Source organism: Lissotriton vulgaris, unplaced genomic scaffold (assembly GCF_964263255.1).
Source record: "Lissotriton vulgaris unplaced genomic scaffold, aLisVul1.2 SCAFFOLD_645, whole genome shotgun sequence".
NCBI lineage: Eukaryota > Metazoa > Chordata > Amphibia > Caudata > Salamandridae > Lissotriton > Lissotriton vulgaris.
Genome location: NW_028247646.1, coordinates 42,773 through 66,142, shown reverse-complemented (window position 1 = coordinate 66,142; position 23,370 = coordinate 42,773). Strand labels below are relative to the sequence as shown.

At 46.0% G+C, this 23,370-nt stretch overlaps 1 protein-coding gene across 1 annotated transcript in view; it reads right to left on the bottom strand.

The window, feature by feature from the left end:
• Positions 1–2,442: 2,442 nt before the first annotated feature.
• The window catches only part of LOC147665084 (killer cell lectin-like receptor subfamily B member 1B allele A), a gene marked incomplete at its 5' end in the record, with an annotated part of 55,692 nt that continues 34,764 nt past the window's right edge, over positions 2,443–23,370 (bottom strand). The window contains one exon of the mRNA XM_086949771.1: positions 2,443–2,577. Coding sequence (XP_086805897.1) covers positions 2,443–2,577 — 135 coding nt within the window. The remainder of the gene's footprint in view (positions 2,578–23,370) is intronic.

The following is a 23,370-nucleotide window of genomic DNA, read 5'->3' as shown; positions in this document are numbered from 1 at the left end:
CTAAGACTGAATGAGAGGCAGTTGTACATTTGGGGTCATTAATTAAATTAGATCTCCATCCCATTATGAACCATTAAACATCATGTAGAAGAGAGAGTACATATGTAGGAGAAATGTATACATAATATAAAAATTCGTCTGAACAATGACAATACATGTAATAAGTGGGGGCATGGGATGTAAGAGGAGGCATGCAGAAGAAAGAGATGGTGACCTAACTACAAGGTAACAAGCAATTTTATTGAATCTGCTAATGCACGCAGACACTGGCTCAGGAACCTATAAAAAGGTGTGAATGCTGAAGTATAGTTGCAAATATAGCACATACCTGAACAAAAGTGTTATACCGATGGAGCAGGGTTATTTAAGGATAAGTTTGATTGATCAAATCCTGCTTGTTGTGTGAAATTACCAAACCTACTAAAAATAAACTACATTGTGTCTCGTTGAATACTAAGAGCTCTAAAACTGCGCCGTAAAAGCATGCAGAAGGGTCACAAACTGGTGAAGCTGAGAGATTTATGAGAGAGAAAGAAAAAATACCTATGTGTTATGATAATATTGAGAGTGATAATAATGCAGTGATTAATTTCTAGTAGAATATGATTCGAAAATATTTCTCTATTGAAATGTGTTTTGATACGTTTAATTCAAATGTAAATCTGAAACTTCAAAGAGAAACTTTGTTTATTAATGAAATATGATTAGACTAGGTTTATGAAAATAGTATATAGGTAGTTATATTAGATACTTATGCATTTACATTTTCTTCAAGTGTTTTAACGTTAACACTCTTGATTTTCCGTGTAGGCCTCAAAATGCATTATTTTTTTCCACTGCAGGCTTCAGAGAATTATATTTTATCCTTCATTATTTCCTTCGAAACAGAATAAAATGACAATTGAATTTGTTTAGTTACAAGTGTTATCACTAAAGTTCCTTCTTACAGTCTGAATATTCTCTCTCTATGAGTAATTGTGTCAAAATTCTTGCAAGTCAACTCGGATGCGAGAGCGTGGACATGTGGCTCACTGGTTAGAGGCGGCAGACCCGAGAGCAGAGGACGGCCCGGGACCAGGGTTCGATTCCCGGCGCGGCAGGTTTCTGGACCAGGGTCAGCGGACTCGATAATTCTCTCGCCTCGGTGCCCACTCTGATCAGCGTTCACACTCGGCAACTCTGGGCATTAGCTTGCCTCATCTTCACTAACGGCCCCACCAGACCGCCGGGGATGCCTGGTCTCACCCTGGAGATACCCACTAAGGGACCATCTCTCAGGGAAGCCAGGAAGGGGTTTTGCAGCGGTCGAAGCGCCTTGGGACCCTCCGGGTAAGTAGTGCGCTATATAAATGCCTATACATACATACATATACATACATACATACAAATGTATTTCCTACTTCCGAGGTGAAACCAGATATTGTAGGAATGGAGAACAAAAGTATTATGTTTAGGTTCAGGATAATTTGGGCTGGAGAATGATCATTCCATGATCACACCATGGATCCCAACTAATAGAATATTGAAAACTGTGCAAAAGGCTACATTTGTGGGAGGGAGTTGTGAACATTTCGAGGTATAAAAACTCTGTGGGAAAAAGTATGTATTCGACTATTTCCTTGTAATTCTTGGGCAGGACATGCTGTCCAGTGTCAGTCCAAACTCTTCCACTTCCTTTGTTAGTGAAGTTGAGCAGGGTAAACCTTTCGGCTGAAGGGTTAATTATTCCAGACTACTGCACGCTGAGCACTAGTCTATCTTCTGTCTCCGTTCTGATTCTACAACTGAACTTTAGCTCTTATTATTTCTGAAATTGCATACTGAATTGCAATGAATGTTTATTTCTCGCTCTCTTCTTACGCCAGGTATTTGATATGATGTATTTTGCTTTGAACTGTGATTATATTGTGTTTTTACCTGTATTTCAAATGAAACCTATGTACTAATTGTTCTAATGTGTTATTGTGTTTTGACCACTCATATTTTGAAGATTAGATAAAAGTGCCTTGACAAATCCATTGAGTTTGTTTACTTATTGCTGAATAATATTGACAAATATTGAATATTGATGTATCCGTTGTTAGATAGGCATTTCTTTATTACAGGTCCTCCTGAAGGAATGGCTTCAGTCTCTAATTATCGGAGTCCCTATTAGCTCTTACAAAGATCTATCGGAGGACCTCATGTTTTGTAAGTGGTTGTAGAGTCTCTATGGGCCCGAACTCTATATTGTTGTGAATTAGATTACTGAGGTTGGAATTTATTGTGTGGTGGGTAATCTGTGTCTATGCCCGCAAAAATGTACAATGCTTCCGCTGGATCAATACCAAGGAGTGAAAAGTCAATACAAATGCATATACTGTATCAAATGTATAACCTAAATGGGATTTAGATGAGTAAGCAGAAATGTTACCTCCAGACATAAGTCTGAACTTTACTTGCTCATTTTGGAGCACACAAATGAAAAACATACCCGTTGTTCAAAGTACTGCCATCAGGCCAGGTTAGTTCACCATTTGGTCCCTTACTTGGGCCAATCCACCGATCGTATTCCCCTTTCTTAGAAAGCGCAAAAGCCTTAAAAAAACAAAAGAAAAAGGAGAAGGTTGCAGTTTCACATAAGGGTCACACTTGGTCTGTGCATATTTATTACATTTATTTTTGGCTAGCTGTACCCGGCCACGCGTTGCTGTGGCTCAGTCTGGTTAAATGGAAGAGGAAGAGGAAGAAAAGAGTAAGCGAACCAACTCCTCCCCACTCCCTCCACCCCACTCCCGGTCTGCCATCCTGACACCAACTGTCCATCCGAATCTATGTAGACTATTGTCTCTATTCGTCCTTTCTTAATGTTGCAAAGTGAACCAACTCATCCCCCCTCCCTCCACCCTCTCCCGGTCTGCCATCCTGAAACCAACTGTCCATCCTAATCTATGCAGACTATTGTCTCTATTCATCCATTCTTAATGTTTCAAAGTGAACCAACTCCTCCCCCCTCACTCCACCCACTTCCTGGTTAGCCATCCTGACACCAACTGTCCATCCTAATATTTTAGTCTATTGTCTCTATGCGTCCTTTATTAATGTTGCAAAGTAAACCAACTCCTCCCCCCTTTTCAAAGCAATCGGTGAATAGCTTTCGTAGATTTAAGATTAAAAAAAAAGTAAATTTACATTTTTATGTGTCTGGAGTCGAATACGCACGTGTCCAATACTTCCCGATCTACCATCTTGACACCGACTGTCCATCCTAATATATGTAGACTATTGTCTCTATGCCTCCTTTCTTAATGTTGGAAAGTGAACCAACTCCTCCCCCCTCCCTCCACGAATATGTGCGTGTCCAATACTTACCGGTCTGCCATGTGACACCAACTGTCTATCCTAATATATGTAGACTATTGTCTGTATGCGTCCCTTTTAGTTTTTGCGCAGCAAGCAAATCGATAGGGTCTTTTTGGCCTTTCTATTAAAAACACGCTTGTATTGGGCACGCGCGTATTCAAATCCAATGTTGTGTATATTTAACCACGCGCTTAATCGAAACCAACGTTGTGTCAAAATTTCAAAGGAATCGGTGAATAACTTTCTGAGATTTAACTGTGTGTGTGTGTGTTGTGTGTGTGTGTGTGTGCGCTTAATCGAATCCAACGTTGTGTCAAAATTTCAAAGCAATCGGTGAATAACTTGATGAGATTTAAGATTTTGAATTAACGCACATTGACATTTTTATGTGTCTGTTCTGGCTTTCGATTAAAAAGACTTGCGTATTCTAAATGCGCGTATTCGAATTTAACGTTGTGTATATAAAAACACTCGCCTATTCGGATGCAACGTTGTGTCAAAATTTCAAAGCAATTGGTGAATTACTTTCTGAGATTTGCGAGTTTGAACAAACGAACATTTAAATTTTTATTTATATAGATTAATTGTGTACCACATGAAGACCCTGGATCCATGGTGGAAGAAAGATTTACAACATAGCATAGTAGAAAACAAGTGACAATGAAAAGACAGATCGTAAAATGTGAATTAAATTATCAGAGTTGTAGTAAGAAGCCAGTCCTCAAGGTTTGGGCAGGTCCCTTGTAAAGATGGAGATTACTCTTACTTTTCGGATAACGCCATGGGGAAGCCTCTCCTGTAGTTGGTGCATTGCAAGTGTATAATTGTGGGGGGAAGACTTTCTGAACCTTGTAGTGTACAACTTGAAAACACACAAACTACTGCAGTAAAAGTATGAAAGCATCCGAACAATGTGTGAAATGTTCAACTTTTCACACTGATTGGCTGAAACTTTGGACCGACCAACTGAGTGTAAAACATGTTTGTTTAAGGGCTTTTAAATCCTACTTATTATGATTCTCATGAGACAAATGTAGCCATCTGTCTTGTAGAGCCTAGTAGTGGTATCTTCCACAAGGGCCACCACAGGACCTTAATAAAGTTCACATATACTTTGATGCAAACATCAGTGATGATCTCACAAGCCTCCAAAAATTTACCATTTCCAATGAGTTCTGTTTTATCACGTTTTAGGCTATCATGTCACTGTTACCAAGGCTAGTGCTGCCTTAAGTACCTTTTTATAGGCTTAAAAAAAACATCACTTGACTTTAAACTTGAAATGGCAGAAGGAGTGGATCCCCACCGAAACCAGGAAAATGGTCACCCAAGCACTTGTTAGCAGCAGGCTGGACTACGGAAATGCCCTCTACGCAGGAACCACGGCTACACTCCAGAAGAGACTCCAACGCATACAAAACTCCTCTGCATGCCTCATCCTCGGACTCTCACGCCACAGCCACATTACCACCCACCTTAAAGACCTGCATTGGCTCCCAGTCAACAAGAGGATCACCTTCACAGTCCTCACCCACTCCCACAAAGTACTCCACAACGCCGGAGCAGCATACCTTAACAAACGATTGTCCTTCTACACACTGAACCGCCAGCTTCGCTCCACCGACATCGCTCTCGCCACCCTCCCGTGCATCCGCCGAATGACCACCGGTGGCAGATCATTCTCCCACCTCACCGCAAAGACATAGCATACCCTCCCTGATTACCTGTGCCGGACCCAGGATCTGCTGACCTTCAGGAGATTCCTCAAGACCTGACTGTTCGACCAGTAGCTGCCCCCCCCAACCCCCTCTCAGAGCCTTGAGAACCTCACGGGTGAGTAGTAGACTCTACAAATTCATAATTGATTGAAGGAGTCAATTTAAATTGAACTAAAACACCCTAACCACATTTATCCCTAAGCGAGTAAAACTTTGCTTGTGGACAGAGAGAGACATCCTTTTACATTGGTCTGTGAAGCAAGCACGTCTATGTCACTAGCTCTTCCATAAAAGAGGCAAGATAACTGCCATGGGTATATAGTTTGATGGCAGGGGTATACGATACAGCGGCCCTAACTCTTGTAGGCCGCAAACCCCCCTCTTCCATGATAAGACCCAGGCTCTCCTAGTCACACAGGTTATAGTTTGGCCGTCAATTGATGCCAACCGCGTCAGCAAGATAGGCAAAACAGTTGGAGGTCACAATCCGTGGCATAAACATTTCTGGGAGTGGGGGCCTCCTAACAGCGTAATTACAAGGAGGGATGCAAGGTCTAGTAGGCGAAGGACTCAAGTGCCAGTAAAATAAGGCCAGAGGTAATGGCTTTAGAACAGAAAAGCCCAGGAGGCCCTTGTTACTTGAATCCAAGATCCGAGCCACCAGCAAGGGATTTCTTAAATGGATTATGACACAGTCACATTTGTAATCCTTACTAACCAGCCCAACCCATGCCCCTTGTGGTATTCCAGCTGTTGCCCTTGGTTACTTTGCCCGAGCCAGGAACTTCGTGATGTCACAGGGGAGCTTGGCTCATGCGATGGAATGTTGGTGGAAGGGACTGACAGTTACTGGCTACCTCCTGACTGGGATGTTGGATGGGATTCTTCCCTCCTAATAAAGCTACTTGCTTTTACCTAATGTGGATCTTCACCTCTTCATTTCGTCAAGAACCTGTATTCTCACACCACTCTATGCACCAACAGAATACCATTGTAGCAATAGCTGTTAAACTTGACAGTGTTTCAACCAATGTAACACTTGATTTTTAGCTGCTCTATAGTTTCAGTCACTCCAGTGGCTAAGGATGGAACGTTGGTTAAACTATAACATAAGGGCCTACATATGCCCAGATGGACCGCCACATGGGTGCCCCTTGCCGTATCACTGACAAAAGGGCAATAATCACTGGGGCTTCTTGGGAGACCTGATTTGGTGCAAACGCCACTGGCTTAGTAGCTAATTTTGCCAGGGCAAAGCAATGGCATTGTGTTGTCCAAATAAGATGTGACTTCTTAGAAGAGAGCCTGAATCAGGGACACCATGGCTGCCACGAGTCGTGCTGGAAAACATTAAGAGACCAAAGGCAGAAAACACATAGATAATGAGCACGCAACCCTGGATTTTCTAAATATACCGGAGCCGCGTACAAGAGCCGCAAGAATCATATTTGGAAGCTAAAGTATTGGTATTGGTTGCGAACACTCTAGGATCGTTTTACATTACATTGTATACCCGCAAAAGGTACCTTGTTTTTACCACATCCCAAGATATGTCGGGCTGAAACGCGTCGACCTTTTGTTAGGAGAAAAACCCTGTATAAATCGAAATAACGACACAAATGAGTGTGAGAGTACAAAAAGAGTAGAGAAGAACTAAAAAATTGTTGTCCATTGGTGTACTCTTTGTTGAAAAGAAGGGGCGATCTCCTAACAGAATGCTGTGGAGTATATACGAGTAGCATCTGTATTAGTATATAGGGTAATTAGGGACTCTGGGTTTTCAATAGGATTTTCAACCTGTGGATGAATATTATATTGGCTATTTGAAAGTATGCACTTTTTTCAATTGTGTGTGTATATATATATATATATATATAAGAAAAATCAATATGGAGAACTACATTTTGAGTTAGTGATGTTTATTCATATCAAAGAAATGTGAGAATTTGTCTCTGTGGAAGGACTAAATAATATTTTCCTATCCAGTTAATGGTGATTACAGTATTGATTCCGATGCATTTTTCTTTGTTTTCATAAATCCAAATATGGGATGAAGGCTTTCTGTCACGAGCCTTTTAAATTTGGTGCCCAACTAGTCAGTTATTCAATTAGGATAAAAAGGGGTTGTTTGCGGCTCAACTACATTGAATTCAGGTCCATGAACTTGAGCCAGCTTACTCTGTGCATTAGGATTTTTTTTAAACATGGGGGTGGGAGGGCTTAGTTGGAGGCATGAGATGATGGGAGACAAATTCAGTTCAGCGGATTAGGAGGAAGCTCCGCTATTGAGTTTTGGTTCAAGGAATCATGGATTAGAGCTTCCACAACGATCAAGTTAGACCCCCAACTGAACGGAGGAAAGGGTCTGGGTGGAAACAAAGGATTCTTGATCTAGAGATAAAGATATTTCAACTATTTGGATTTCCTTGGAAATTAATCCCACAGCATTAGGAGTTAATACAATCCCGGAGGGAAGCAAGATGGCGGCTGCTACTGCAGCCGAGTGAGGAACTGTCCTACCCGAGGTCCGACCGACTCGCTGTTCGAGTTCGATGTTGCTGTTTCGCCTAAGCCCCCTTTGAGCGGAGCCCTCTCGGAGCCCACTCGTTCTGCTGCTGGGTCACTTCTGCAACACCCGTCCGGGATTGCTTGGTCCCGTGTGCTCTGTATGATGCTCTGGACGGCGTGCTCACTGCGGTCAGCTGAATGGTATCTGGAGCCGCCAAGAGTTGGAGAGAGGCGGGGAGACGGTGAAAGCTGCAGGAGCCGCAGAGAGCCTCAGACCATAGCGGCGAGAGCGAGAGCCGCGGAGAGTCTCATTCCGTGGCAGAGGCGGAGGCGGTAGGCGGGGAGAAACGGAGGTGTGTGAGGGCTGAAAGACACTGAAGACGCTGGTCTGCTGGCGTTTGCCTCGGAGAGCTGTAAGGCTGTTATGGGGGTGCGGAGAGTCTTTCCGCCGGCAGAAGTTGTAGGAGATGCACGAAGTGCAAGATGGAGACGCGAGAAGAAAGCTGGGATACATTGTTACAAATACCCAGGCATTCTCGCTACTCGAGCAGGATTGCTCTTATTTCCCGCATTGTAGGCACACCCGTCCAGGACATCTCCAGTGGCAGTAAGTAGTTTGCAATAAGCCTCAAGTAATTTGCTGCTACTGCTCATTTCTTTGCCTGCCTGTTACTCTGTATTGCCATATACTGCTATATATTAATACAGCATTCTAAGCAGCAAGCAACTTCAAAGCCTCAAAGCCTCAAAGTTTATCGAAACAGCAATTTAAAACAACTAATACACTTTGGTTGCTGGTATCAGTATAAGGACACTTGATATAGCCACTTGTTTGCCAGCTACCAACTTATTCAGCTCTACAACCTGTTTACTATTTAAGTGACAATTATGGCGCCTAAAGGCAGAGGGACAAAAAAAAGCTGTCATTAATTCAGCCAATGCTGCTAGCATGACGTCCAATGCTGTGGAAAATATTGCAACAGCGCCAACGACAGAGCTTAATTCGCTTAATAGAGATATCTCTGAGACCCGAACTCGTCAGCAGAATGGGGTCATTAAGGAGCCAGTAATACCCGATTTATTTAGGAAGAAGAACATAGCTGCTTCATCCAAGAACAGTATTCAGACGCCTGGAGGTCACATCCAAGGAAGTGCGCAAGGACCTGTCACTGACCTGCTTGGTGCTATACCTAAAAACAAGGGCGCAATTCTTTCAGTTCAGACCCCCTCAAATCTGATTTCGTCCACAGCTGGCGACGGAGTCGGAGGGTCTCCCTCCTTCGAAAAAGGCAGCGACGATGACTTAGTCGAGCTCTGTCAAGCGGTGGAGGAGGTCAGGGTCTCGCCGCGGGTCAATGATCAACCTACAAATGATGCAGAATCTATCGAATCGGGGGGACAATTTTACTCCATGTCCGATGTGTCGGTAGCATCTGATTGGGAGCTTGATGAGGAGTTGATTAACAAAGGTCACCTGCTTGTAAAAGACTGGGCTGATGATTGTAAACAAGCTTCCGAGGAAGAACTTCTTGGTTCCGACTTCCTGGCGAACGAAGGAGCTCCTAACACAGTTCGTAGAGTTGTAGAGGTACAGAACCCCCTCACAGGTGAAAAAACTCAGGTGTAATAGACCAACCGCAGTGGGAAGGGGCTGGAGCGGCATCAGAAACCCAGGCTGAATTCCCAGAACTATTAGAGGGAGATGAGGAGATTACATTAAAATCTATCTATAAGTTGCAGACCTCCATGTATAGATTAATCATGGCTCATGTGGAGGAGACCAAGCAGAGGGGCTCCGCACCCAAGGAGCTGTTCGTAAATTGCAGAATGTTGTTCGTCGCTTAGCTAAATCCAGCAATGAAACTAATTTGAGAGTACAGGAGACCGAAGCTCGGATTTCTGTTGTGGAAGATGAACTTTCCACACAAAAACGTCAATTAAGGACTTGGAGAATACCAGACAAGGCATTGATTGGATGCTGACTGACCTGGAGAACCGCGCACGGCGTAATAACTTGCGCATATTGGGGATAACTGAACAATCAGAGGGAAGAGATATCCGTCGCTTTGTTGTGGAGATGTTCTTGGATGCTTTTCCAGATCTCAAAGGTTGGGACTGGGATAAAGAAATTATAAGAGCTCATCGCTTTCCCTTTAACCATAAAAGCGATCAGAGGGGGGGGAAACAAGAACCCAAGAGCTATCCTCATATGCTTACAGAACTATTCACTTCGTGAGATTTTGTATGACTTGGCTAGACCTTTAAAGACTAGAAAGGGCTTGGGGCATGAGTTCTTTGTACGACCCGATTTTTGCCCGGTAACAGTGCAGCAACGCTGGAGGCTTAAACAGCTAATGGCACCAATTCAGTCTACGGGGGGCAAGTCTTTCTACTAAACCCTGCAAAACTCAAGGTTGTGCATAAGGGGAAAACTATTTTTTTGGGATCTGAGGTTAAAGCACAGCAATTCTTAGATGCAATGTAGTAGAGATTGGATAAGGATTATACACTTTCTCTATGCTCTTAGTGGTTTGCCCCTTTTTTCTCTTTCTTCTTTTTTTTTGCTGGGGTAAGGTACTATATGGGTTTGGTCGGCTCAGGTAGAATCACATAGTTTATACTCACTTTCCATCAATGAGGGAATTTACCCTTAAGCTTCCAATGGTGGGGTTTTGGGAGGAGGGTGGGTTGGGGGGGGTGTGCTGGGGGTGGGTGGGAGAGGGTACTATTTTGGGTGCAAGGAAGAACAGCTGAAGAATGCTCAGTTCTTGTGTTTAGGATTTTTGTGTGGTTGGTGCCAATTTTTGGAATTTTTTGTTATTGCAAGCTTAATTGCAGAATTGTACTAATACAAGAACATGGTTAAATTGTTGATCTGCTCCATCAATGTTTGTGGTTTAAACGATAAAAGAAAAAGGGGTATAATGGCTCAGATGTTAAAAACTATGCGGACAGATTTAATTTGTATACAGGAGACCCAGGTCTCTTAGGCAAATAGAGGATGGCTCAAGGATCTTGGATTGGAGGTTGTGGGGTGCTCTCGTCAAAGCTCTACAATAAAAGGGGTGGCCATTTTAAAGAGGTTTGGACTGGGTGAAGTTAAAAGAATTAAAGAAGATCCACTGGGATGATGGGTTATTGCTGAACTCAAACTTGGGGGATCGACCATTACTATTTGTTCGGTTCATGCCTCTACTGTTGATGACCCCACAGTATTACATCAATTAAGTGTGGAGTTAGCTCTATGGTCACCTCGGCTAATATTATGCGGGACTTTAACTTGCATTTGGATGAAACATTTGACATTTGCGGAAATACTCCATATGCAGGGAAAAAGAAGAATGTATTTAAAGCAGTTAAGGGGATTGTTCAAGAACATAGATTGATAGATGTGGGGTATGAAAAAAGGGGGGGAACTTTTGGCTGTACTTTTTTTTCTGCCCCCCATCAAAGACACTTTAGGTTGGATTCCTTTTTCGTTGCTAGGACTTTACATGACGAACTTGCTCAAACGGAATATAGGGTGTTACCAAAAATTATATCGGAACACAACCCCATCACTCTCAGTTTTAATTTAAACATTCCACCCAGCCCGTGGTCTTTAGATCGTAAGCTCCTGTTTGACCTATCCTACGTTGAGCAAATGAATACTTGGATTCCTGAGTTTTTTGCTAATAACAGGGGATCCGCTTCTGCAGAGGTAGTTTGGGATACATTTAAGTGTGGGGTTCGAGGAGAAACCTTGAGCTATTCAATAAGAAAATAGAGGGAGACTCGAAAGAAAGAGGAAGCAGAAATGAATACTTTAAGACGGTTAGAGATTCGGCTCATGCAGGCTTGTAACAAGGGACTAGCCACAGATACTATTACTAAGGAGCTACTGGCTCTTAAGGTCAAGATCCATCAAGGATTTGCTTTAAAGGTTGCTCAGCAACTTGCTGCTTTCCGAACTGAGGTTTACGAAGTAGGAGAAAATTCAGGAAAACATCTGGCCAAGAGGGCAAGGAAGAAAAGCTGTGTTTGCTAGCATTGACAAAATTAATAACACTGCAGGGGCGACTGGTAACAAAACTGTCGATATACTTAAAGTGTTCTGTGACTTTTATTCTAAACTATATGCTGAGGATGTGGTAGGAGATTGTTCAGACCGGATTACTCAATTCACCGAATCTGTTCTGAATGATATTTTACCTACACAGGAGAGGGAGAAGCTGGATCTGCCAATTACTTGGGAGGAGATTGAGCTGTCACTGTTGTCCTTAGCTTCTGGAAAAGCTGCAGGTCCGGACGCTATTCCCCTGGAGTTTAAGCATTTTCGTGGTATTCTAAGATTTGAACTGTTGGATTTATGTTTAAGACCCCAACAAGGTACTGCCCCTCAGTCATGGCATGATTCTATAATAAATGTATTTCTTAAAAAGGGCAAACCCCCTTTGTTACCGTCATCTTTTCGTCCCATTTCACTTATAAATGCCGACAGTAAAATTTTCTCTAAAATTCTTGCCTCACGATTATCCAATATTATTTCTCCGCTAGTTTCTAAATATCAACATGGTTTCATTCCCGCCCGTGACACTGCGGATCATATCCGACGGGTGATCATGTTTCTTGATTGGTCCCAGGCAACCCGGTCTTATGTCGGACTTGTATCTTTAGACGCTGAAAAAGCCTTTGACCGGGTTGCCTGGGGCTATCTGTGGGACGTGTTAGCCAGGAAGGGACTAGGTCCAGGTTTTCTAACGGCACTTAAAACTATGTATACTGCTCCAAAAGCTTGTATCCGAATTAACAGCCAAGTTTCCCCCTTTTTTTTTTATCACCAGGGGCACCCGTCAAGGATGTCCCTGTTCACCTTTACTTTTTGCACTTTATATTGACCCCTTAATTAACCGCTTTATTTTGGAACAAAAGATTAGACCTATTTATTTAGCTAATACCAACTACCGAGCATTGGCTTACGCTGATGATATAGTGATAACTACCACCGATGTCCAGGCAGCTCTTCCGGCAATTAATGATCTTGCTAAACAATTTGGATCATTCTCCGGTTATAAACTTAACCTGGAGAAAACGCAGATCCTATGCTCTGGGGATAACCCACCTCCGAATATCTCTACCATCTCAGAGGTCACATATTTGGGAATTAAGATATCTTTGCCCATAGAGAAAATACCGGAACTTAACATAAACCCCGTGATAGCACAAATTAATACTATGTTACAGCGTTTAGATCACTTACACCTATCATTGTATGGTAGACTCAACATCTTAAAAATGCTGATCCTACCAAAAGTGCTGTATATATACCGTACTATAAAACTGGAATTTCACTCTCTCCGTTTTAAAAACTTAGAAAGGACTACCTCCAGGTTTTTGTGGGGCTATAAACGCCATCGCAAAGCCCTCAAGAAAATGATATTTAGTAATGAGTGTGGGGGTTGGAATGTCCCTTATTTCTTATTTTATTATTTAGCGGCTACACTTCAATTTATTAGTCCTCTTATTATGGGAGACAGATTAATATTCCTGTTTGTCAAACTCCGATATTTGAAATGATTATGGGTGAGAAAGTGAAAGGTAGTTTTCTTAAGGTGGTTGAGCCCAGTTACCATAAAAAAAACAAAGTATAAGACGTTGAAGGCAGCTTTCGGAGCCTGGCAAAAAGTACGAAAGCATCTGGGCCTATCCAAATTAAATGCCGATACCCCCTTAGCTTCGCCTGGTCTTCTGCCAGCTATTTTTTGTGATTTAACGATTTATAGGTGGGAGCAGAAAGGACTACGATATTTGGGTGATTTATTTTTTAACTGTCAAATTGCTTCATTCCAGGAACTAGAGAACAACTTTTCTTTGGCAAGAAATGATTTTTTTAAATTTCTTCAGCTCCGTAGTTTCTTACAGAGTTACTTATTTACCACTTCAGCTAGAATGATAAAAATTCCTTTATTAGAACTTTTGCAGAAAAAAGCCCGTATAGGTTCTCTTTATTTAAGTCTGATTCAAGAATGTGGGGACGATATGGAACAGTGGCAGTCGAAATGGGCTAATAAATTAGGTATGCCTGGTATTGATATTTTGTTTTCTGTTAAGTGTGCTTCAGATTGTTTGATTACAGGGATGATGAAATCTCAGCATTTTATGTGCATACATAACCTTTATTACACTCCAAGTAAGGTTGCCAAGTGGAGTACGACCATTGGAACAAACTGCAGTCGTTGTGGGTTATATGCAGCTGATGATTAGCATATGTTCTTTTTCTGACCCAAACTTAGGGCGTTTTTCCAACAAATTGAAAGCTTTCTTGCTGTCGTTCTTAAATGTGACTTCACGGTAATCACTGAGATGGTGTTATTGGGTATCGAGCATACTCCCTCTAGGTTAAAGCCAGTAACTTAGTTCCTATTTATTTGTATGGCGGTAGCCAGAGCCTGTATTACTAGGGAGTGGATTAACCCAGATCCTCCCTCATTTTTTACCTGGCGTGAAAAACTATTGTTTATGTATAATATCGAGTCCGCTATTTATAAGTTAAAAGGGATCAAAAGAAGAGCTTTGGGGGGGAAAATTTGGGCACCTATTGCTGACTGGATTTAACCATATTGTCTGAATTTTTAAGTCTTGTATGTGTATGTATTTAGGCTGGATTTCTTTTTATTTATGTATTGCTGTATTTCCTTGCAAGAAAACAATAAAACTATAAATATAAAAATTAAAAAAAAGGAAATTAATCCCACAACAGGAGATAAAAAGCCTTCAATAGGAGTTCTACGTCTTACCTCTTTAGGCAGCCCATAGGCAGCTTGTGCTTCACCATAATTATGCACTCAACTGAAGAACAGCAGGCGGAAGATATACACTGTACGTCCACATGAGACATTCATGAGACACGGGGACAAAATACCTCCAGTTACCATCATCAGCTGCTTTGTAAATATTTTGTCTCCTGAGCTCTTTCCATCCAAACTGGCTTCCAGTCTCAAGTTATTTGGAGTCCCCATTCTTGAATCCATCTTTGTGATGCTTTCTGTCACACATACCTTGAACTAACCAGGTCCATACACAATCACCTTGCTCCAGTACAGGATTGCAGTCCTCACCTTCTGTCCTCACTGTGAGAAGTTGGCCCGATATGCAACGTTCGCTATTCTAGCGACCGCTATGTATCGTTCCAACGACCCTTATGGTGTTTGGTTGTAAGTCAACCTATAGACCAGCTATCCTAGTAGCGTGGATACGAGCAGTCTAAGGCTAAAGACTCGAGAGGGCGCGTTAAGCCAGCTGTTTACCACACATGTACCCCTTGAACACCCAGTGAAAGGACACCACACAAGTGTTATGAAAATAAACAGTATATTTATTAAGAATCACAACAGCCCTGTACTCTTTATGAGGACAGGGTACTAAGCACAAACCAAATCTCTTTAGCAAATACTTCAAGTGCACAATTAAAACAAGTGTCCGAGGACACGGAAAGTTTAAGGTCTCGGGCGGACCCGATAAGGCAAGTCGGAAGCGAGGGACTCGGGACCCTAGAGTAAAGAGGCTATGCAGGCACCGAAATGCCGAGTTACCTAGCCACGAGGGCTGCGGCTGCACAAGTCTTACAGGCGTCGGGGTCTTCGCTGACGAGCCAGGAGCCGGAAGAAAGGAGTTGCTGGCCGGCGACCAGTGCTGAATAGTTCGTAGAGATCCAAGCCTGGATCAGAGAGTGTTGATACCTGAAAGCAGAGGGGACCAAGTTCGTACTACTAGCCAGTAGTCAGAGGGTACCAGGAGGGCACCGGTTGGCCGTCACCTCGACCAGGTGAGTGGGCGACGCTAGGCTCTGCAGTCTCACGGACCAGGAGGCGTTGTCGGCGACCACGGTGGAGGTGCGAGCTGTCCCACGAAGGATGATGCTGTCGGCGTCGCTGGGCCCAGGATGGGGCAACAAGCCTTGGCAGATCTCAGGGCCACGTGGTGGCCCTAAGATGGCGTCTTGAGTGGACCAGGAGGGTCCGGGGTGCTTCTCGCAAAGATGGAAGCAAGGGCCAGTCTGGAGCAACCAGACCAGCAGAGTTGATTGTCGGATGTCGTCACAGAAGGGCACAAGCCAGCGGCTAGTGACCAGACAACGTGCTGAGCAGCGAGCAGAAGGGCCCCACGCAGATCGTGGAGATGCTGGGAGACTGCACTTCGGTGCTGGAGCGGCTCAGGGTCGGGGCTTCTCGGACCCCAGAGCACTCACCAGAGAGTTACCTCGATGGTCGTGCTGGTTTTTAAGAGCGTGCAGGTTCTGATGATGGCCGGTCCCTCGAGGTCTCGTCGCACCCACAGATCACAGCTGAGCTGATGACGTGGGTAGAGGTCAGAGGTGCCAGGGAAGCCGGTTCTCGTCGAGCTGGGCCGTCGGATTCCTTGAGGAAGGACTTACAGCAAACCGCAGAGTTCTTAGATGGTGCCCGCTGATGCAGGGTGACTACTCCTTAGTCACAAGGGAGAAATCTTGAGAAGAGTCTTGAATGTCCTTTCGTAGAAAGTAGTTCTTGAATCAAAGATGATCTAATCTGGAAGGGTCCCCGCTCCGGCCTTTATCCTAAAGAAAGGGGTGGGTACATGACTAGGTCCTGCCCTAAGGGTGGGACCAGGAAGGGGGGTAGCTACACCCCTCTCCCCTGCCGGACTTTCCCCAGGCCAGGGCTGTCGCCCCTGGAACTGGTTCTAACCGGCAGATGCGTAGTGAGCACCGGGGTGCGACTCCGCAGTCACCTTCTCGCAAAAGCCCTACCTACCCAGAATACACAAACCCTGTCTGGGACGGTGCGAACACCGCCCTCGACAGGAAACCCTTTGTCCGAGCGCTCCTCGCTGGAAGGACTCCCAGCAGCAGGAGGTCAGACTCGTGTCTGTGGTGGCAGCATCCATTTTGTGGAGCTGAGGCTTTTGTTAACTTTAACCGGGGTTCACAGTTACGTACATGTCGTGTCCCTCTAGAAGGGTGGAATGCTAACCTCGTCGCCAGAATTGGTGAGGGGGCAGCATCCCGATTCGTATGACACCTTACTCGACATGCCTTGATAACGCGACACCGAAGTTACCGATGTGGTACGCGTTATCATGGAACAGCCATTGGGTCTTGATTCCGCAAGCTGCAACCGGGCTCGGCTCGGGCCAGAACCTAGTTCACACGAGCCCACACACTCTGCCTTCAGGATTGTTAAGGCCTGCCATAGGAGTGACTGATAGGGACTCGGGTGTCCATTGTATGGTTAGATATAGAACTACTATACCTAAAGCGAAGGGTGATTACACGACTTCGCCCCAGCTGTCGTGCAGCCAGTTGTGTCAAATTTAGGAGGCCAGCCAGGGGTGGCATAATACATGCTGCAGCCCCTGGCGGCCCTGGGTACACCTATGCCCTGCGTTACGGGGTCTGATAAGGTGGCCCAGTACCAATTGGTAAATGCACCTAGGGCACATGTCGTAATTTAGAAAGAGAACAGCCAGGCTGTGGGTCTGATTGGCAGGCCCACAGCCAGAGAAAGTCGTAAACCAGTGAAACAAAAGCAAAAAATCTGGGTGATCATAGGATTGCAGACCCTACTCTCCTACATGACCCCCCCCCCAAACGTCGGAACAATAAGCTAACCTTGACCAGGTGAGTCTTCTTGTTCTAAGTGGAAATATCTGGAGAGCCCATCGGCATTGCCATGATCAGTACCAAGTCTATGTTCCACTGTAAAGTCCATCCCCTGTAGGGAAATGGACCACCTAAGCAGTTTGGGGTTTTCACCCTTCATCTGATTTAGCCACAAGAGGGGCTTATGGTCGGTCTGAATCTTGAAGTGAGTGCCAAACAAGTATGGCCTCAGCTTCTTCAGAGCCCAAACCACAGCAAAGGCCTCCCTCTCGATAGCTGACCAATTCTTCTCTCTAGGGGTCAGCCTTCTGCTTATAAAAGCAATGGGCTGGTCTTGACCATCAAAATTCAGTTGAGAAAGAACAGCTCCCACACCCAACTCAGAAGCATCTGTTTGGACAATGAATGGTTTGGAGTAGTCCGGACTCTTGAGGATAGGCGCCGTGCACATGGCCTGCTTTAGGTCATCGAATGCTTTTTGACAGCTCGCTGTCCACTGAACCTTCTTTGGCATTTTCTTACTTGTCAGTTCGTTTAATGGTGTCACAATTGAACCATAGTTCCTGACAAACTTCCTATAGTAACCAGTCAGGCCCAAGAAAGCTCGAACCTGAGTCTGGGTGGTTGGAGGAGCCCAGTCCCTGATTGACTGTATCTTGCTCTCCAGTGGCTGAACCTGGCCTCCACCTACAAGGTGGCCCAGGTATACAACCTGTGTCTGCCCTATCTGGCACTTGGTGGCCTTGATAGTGAGACCTGCTGCTTGCAGCGCCTCTAACGTCTTCCGCAGGTGGACCAGGTGATCCTCCCAGGTGGAGCTAAAGACAGCAATATCGTCAAGATACGCCGCACAGAAGTCATCCAGCCCAGTAAGGACTTGATTCACCAACCTTTGGAAGGTGGCAGGTGCATTTTTCAGACCAAAGGGCATTACCACGAACTGATAATGCCCACCAGGGGTTGAAAATGCGGTTTTAGGCTTGGCGTCCTCAGCTAACCTGATTTGCCAATACCCAGCTGTCAGGTCAAACGTACTTAAGTAGTTGGCCGAAGCCAATCTATCGATAAGCTCGTCTGCCCTTGGTATTGGGTGGGCGCCAGTCTTAGTGACTGCATTGAGACCCCTGTAGTCTATGCAAAACCTCATCTCTTTCTTACCACCCTGGGTGTGAGGTTTCGGCACTAGAACTACGGGACTAGCCCAAGGGCTATCCGAGGGTTCAATGACTCCCAGCTCCAACATTTTCTGCACTTCACTCTTGATGCAGTCTCTAACGTGATCAGGCTGCCTGTAGATTTTACTCTTGACGGGCAAGCTGTCACCAGTGTCAACCTCATGGGTGCACCAATCGGTCTGACTGGGTGTTAGAGAAAACATATGCCTGAACGACTGAAGAACCTGTTTACAGTCGCTCTGTTGATGTTCGGAGAGGCTGCCACAAAAGACAACACCATCTACCGATCCATCGTCAGGATTCTGAGTGAGCAGGTCGGGGAGAGGGTCACTCTCCTCTTCCTGTCCCTCATCTAGGGCCATGAGCAAGCTCATGTCCTTCCTGTCGACATATGCTTTTAGCCTGTTGACATGAAGCACCCTGTGGGGGCTCCGGGGAGTTCCCAGGTCGACCAGGTAGGTGACCTCTCCCTTTTTCTCCAGGATGGTGTAGGGCCCGGACCATTTGTCCTTGAGTGCTGCTGGGGCCACTGGCTCCAACACCCACACCTTCTGTCCGGGCTGGTACACAGTCAAGACAGCCTTTTGGTCATGCCAAGCTTTTTGGAGTTCTTGGCTGGCCTTAAGGTTTTCGGATGCCTTTTCCATTTATTCAGCCATCCGCGAGCGGAGACCAAGCACATAGTCCACTATGTTGGCTGCAGGCTTTTTGAGAGGTCTCTCCCATCCTTCCTTCACCAAACACAGGGGTCCTCTTACAGGATGCCCGTACAGAAGTTCAAAAGGGCTGTAGCCAACCCCCTTCTGTGGGACTTCTCTGTAGGCGAACAAGAGGCAGGGGATCAGGACGTCCCATCTACGCCGAAGCTTTTCCGGTAGTCCATGAATCATCCCTTTTAGGGTCCTGTTGAATCTCTCAACAAGCCCATTGCATTGTGGGTGATAGGGTGTAGTGAACTTGTAGTTGACACCACATTCCTTCCACATAGCAGTTAAGTAGCTCGACATAAAGTTTGCACCTCTGTCGGAGACGACCTCCTTAGGGAAGCCCACTCTGGAGAATACTCCAACTAGGGCTCTTGCCACAACAGGTGCTGTAGTGGTCCTAAGGGGAATAGCTTCAGGATACCTGGTGGCATGATCCACTACCACCAGTATAAACTTGTGCCCTGATGCTGTAGGTGGTTCCATGGGACCGACGATGTCGATCCCCACCCGTTCAAAGGGCACCCCCACCACAGGCATTGGTATAAGGGGGGCCTTTGTCGTGCCACCTGACTTACCACTGGCTTGGCAAGTGACACAGGAGCGGCAAAACTCCTTGGTATCTTCGTTCATGTGAGGCCAGTGAAAGTGTGAGACAAGCCTGTCCCACGTTTTCGTCTGGCCTAAGTGACCTGCTAAGGGAATCTCGTGGGCCAAGGTAAGTAGGAAACCACGCTGAGACAAGGGTACGACCAGCCTCCTGGTCATGCCAGGCTTGGGGTCTCTTGACTCAGTGTACAGGAGTCCATCTTCCCAGTATACCTTGTGGGTACCTGTGGCGTTCCCAGCAGCCTCAGCAGCAGCCTGCTGTCTGAGGGGTTCAAGAGAAGGGCAGTCTAACTGGTCCTTCCCCAGGTCTTCCCTTGAGGGTCCCCCTGAACCCAAGAATTCAACTTGATCAAGTTCGAATTCCCTGGGCTCAGTTTCCCTCAATTCCTGTAGGTCAGCCTCCTCTGAGACTTGATCCTCGACCTGGGGCAAGGGGGAAGGCGCGGCCTTAACCCTACTGCTCTTTTTCTTGGGAGGTGTCTGGTCCGTTGTTCCAGGATCCAGCACCTGTTCAGTGGGGCATTTCCTGACCTGTGACCTAGTCACAGCGAACACATGTGCTGGCAAACCTAACATTTCCATGTGAGTCCGGTGCTCCACTTCTGACCATTGTGATGACTCCAAATCATTGCCCAACAAACAATCCACTGGGAGGTCTGGACTAACTACAACCTTCTTTTGGCCAGTTACCCCTCCCCAGGAGAAAGCTACAATTGCCATACTGTGATTGGTAGTGACATTGCTTGCATTGGTCACCAGGAATTCTGTACCTGGCATGATCTGTCCAGGGTCCACAAAGTTAGGCGTCACCATGGTGACGCTGGCACAAGTGTCCCTATAGGCCTGAGCCATCTTTCCATTTATGAAAGGCGTCTGTCGGTATTTGCCCAAAGTATTGGGGCTTACGTCAGGGGACACGTCCACGTCCCCTGTACTGACAAGGACAGCCTGAGTGAGTGTGCCAACTAAGTTGTCACGCCCCTCAGAACCCAGGGTTAACCCTACTAAACCCTTGGGAGGCGCACTACCACTGCTGACTGTACTAGGGGGCACAGGTGCCTTAGGGGCTGCAGTGGCAGGGGTCTGCCCTCCTCCTTTCTTGGTGCACTCACTAAACCAGTGAGATTTATTTTTACAGTACTGGCACCATCTTTTGGATTGGCCTTCTTTCTTCTTTTGGGGAGCCTGACCCCCACCCTCTTTGGGTTGTTGGGGACCTGTCGAAGACTTCTGGTCATTTTGTTCCCCCTTAGAATCTTTACCCTTCTGGTCTGCTTTCTTCTGACCACCTTGATTCTGGCCCTGGTTCTGTTTAACTCTCGTACGAACCCATCTGTCTGCCTTCTTTCCCAATTCTTGGGGAGAGGTCAGATCCGAGTCGACAAGATGCTGATGCAACAACTGGTTCTGACAATTGTTTAAAATTTGTTCTCTCATCATCAAATTATACAATCCTTTGTAATCAGTAACCTTACTGCCCAGCAACCAGCCCTCAAAAGCCTTAGTGGCACAATCGACAAAATCAGACCAATCTTGAGACTGCGTTTTCTGGGTATCCCTGAACAGCACCCTGTACTGCTCAGTGGTTAGGCCGAACCCTTCAACGAGTGTATTTTTCAAGACTTGGTAATCGTTAGCATCCTCCACCCTTGTGGTGAGGAGCTTGTCTCTCCCTTTTCCTTCAAAGGAGAGCCACAAGATAGCTGCCCACTGACTCTGGGGAACACCCTGCACAGTGCAGGCCCTCTCCAAAGCAGTAATCCATTTGTGGATGTCGTCCCCTTGTTTAAAGGGGGGCACTATCTTCCCAAGGTGTTTCGTATCGAAACTCTTTTCCCTATTACTAGGTATATTGCTGCCACCAGTGGGGACTACCCCACTTAACTGTTGCTCTCTAGCAAAGGCAAGCCTTTCTTTGGCCAGGGCAAGTTCTTCCCTTTCGATCCTCAGATTAGCTGCCCTTTCCTTAGCTTCGTACACTCTCCTCTGAGGGGACGTCATCCCTCTTTGAGAAGAGTTGTGAGAGCCATTGGTTTGAAGGGATCTGCCAGAGCCTCTTGACAGAGATCTGGCTCGTCCATTCCCAATGTTAAGCGGACCTGACAGTAGCGCCGGGGGTCCCCCAGTACCACTATCATGTTTGCTTAAGTTGGACCGTGTTAGTCTGACGACTTCTACCTGTCCCTTATCTGCCTCATCCCCAGAGAGATCCTCATCCTCCTCCCCATCTTCGTTCTCTGTTGCGAGGTGGATGAGGTCAGGATCGTCTCGGGTTCCCTCGAGGGGAGGCATGTCTCCTTCTGGATTAGAAGAGCTAAGAAGTTTCTCAGCCCTTCTGGCATCATAAGTCTCCAAGAGACCAATCAGAAAGGACGTTGTGGGGTTAGACCCCTGCTTGATCTTCCTGGAGTGACACAGCTGTCTTAACTCCTTGAAGCTCAGCACAGTATATCCTGAAGGGATGACCTGTGGAGGGTCAACTGACACAAGGGGAGACCCAGAGTTTCCTCCTTTGTCCGACATACTGTTTCTAGTGTGGTGTAAGTGATGCACCTACCTACACTATGTGTTTACCTACTGTTCCCTTGCTAAGAGTTGTAGCCAAGGTGTGCTAAGCCTTGAGGAGCTACAACAGCTGGTTCAGTAGAACTCAGAGTATTCTAAGCTTTTAGTTATATGTACTAACAGTACTTGTGCGATCTTTCAACAAGATATTCTTAGGATACGTGTGGTAAAACAACAGCAAGCTCAAATCCCACCGCTGCCACCAATGTGAGAAGTTGGCCCGATATGCAACGTTCGCTATTCTAGCGACCGCTATGTATCGTTCCAACGACCCTTATGGTGTTTGGTTGTAAGTCAACCTATAGACCAGCTATCCTAGTAGCGTGGATACGAGCAGTCTAAGGCTAAAGACTCGAGAGGGCGCGTTAAGCCAGCTGTTTACCACACATGTACCCCTTGAACACCCAGTGAAAGGACACCACACAAGTGTTATGAAAATAAACAGTATATTTATTAAGAATCACAACAGCCCTGTACTCTTTATGAGGACAGGGTACTAAGCACAAACCAAATCTCTTTAGCAAATACTTCAAGTGCACAATTAAAACAAGTGTCCGAGGACACGGAAAGTTTAAGGTCTCGGGCGGACCCGATAAGGCAAGTCGGAAGCGAGGGACTCGGGACCCTAGAGTAAAGAGGCTATGCAGGCACCGAAATGCCGAGTTACCTAGCCACGAGGGCTGCGGCTGCACAAGTCTTACAGGCGTCGGGGTCTTCGCTGACGAGCCAGGAGCCGGAAGAAAGGAGTTGCTGGCCGGCGACCAGTGCTGAATAGTTCGTAGAGATCCAAGCCTGGATCAGAGAGTGTTGATACCTGAAAGCAGAGGGGACCAAGTTCGTACTACTAGCCAGTAGTCAGAGGGTACCAGGAGGGCACCGGTTGGCCGTCACCTCGACCAGGTGAGTGGGCGACGCTAGGCTCTGCAGTCTCACGGACCAGGAGGCGTTGTCGGCGACCACGGTGGAGGTGCGAGCTGTCCCACGAAGGATGATGCTGTCGGCGTCGCTGGGCCCAGGATGGGGCAACAAGCCTTGGCAGATCTCAGGGCCACGTGGTGGGCCTAAGATGGCGTCTTGAGTGGACCAGGAGGGTCCGGGGTGCTTCTCGCAAAGATGGAAGCAAGGGCCAG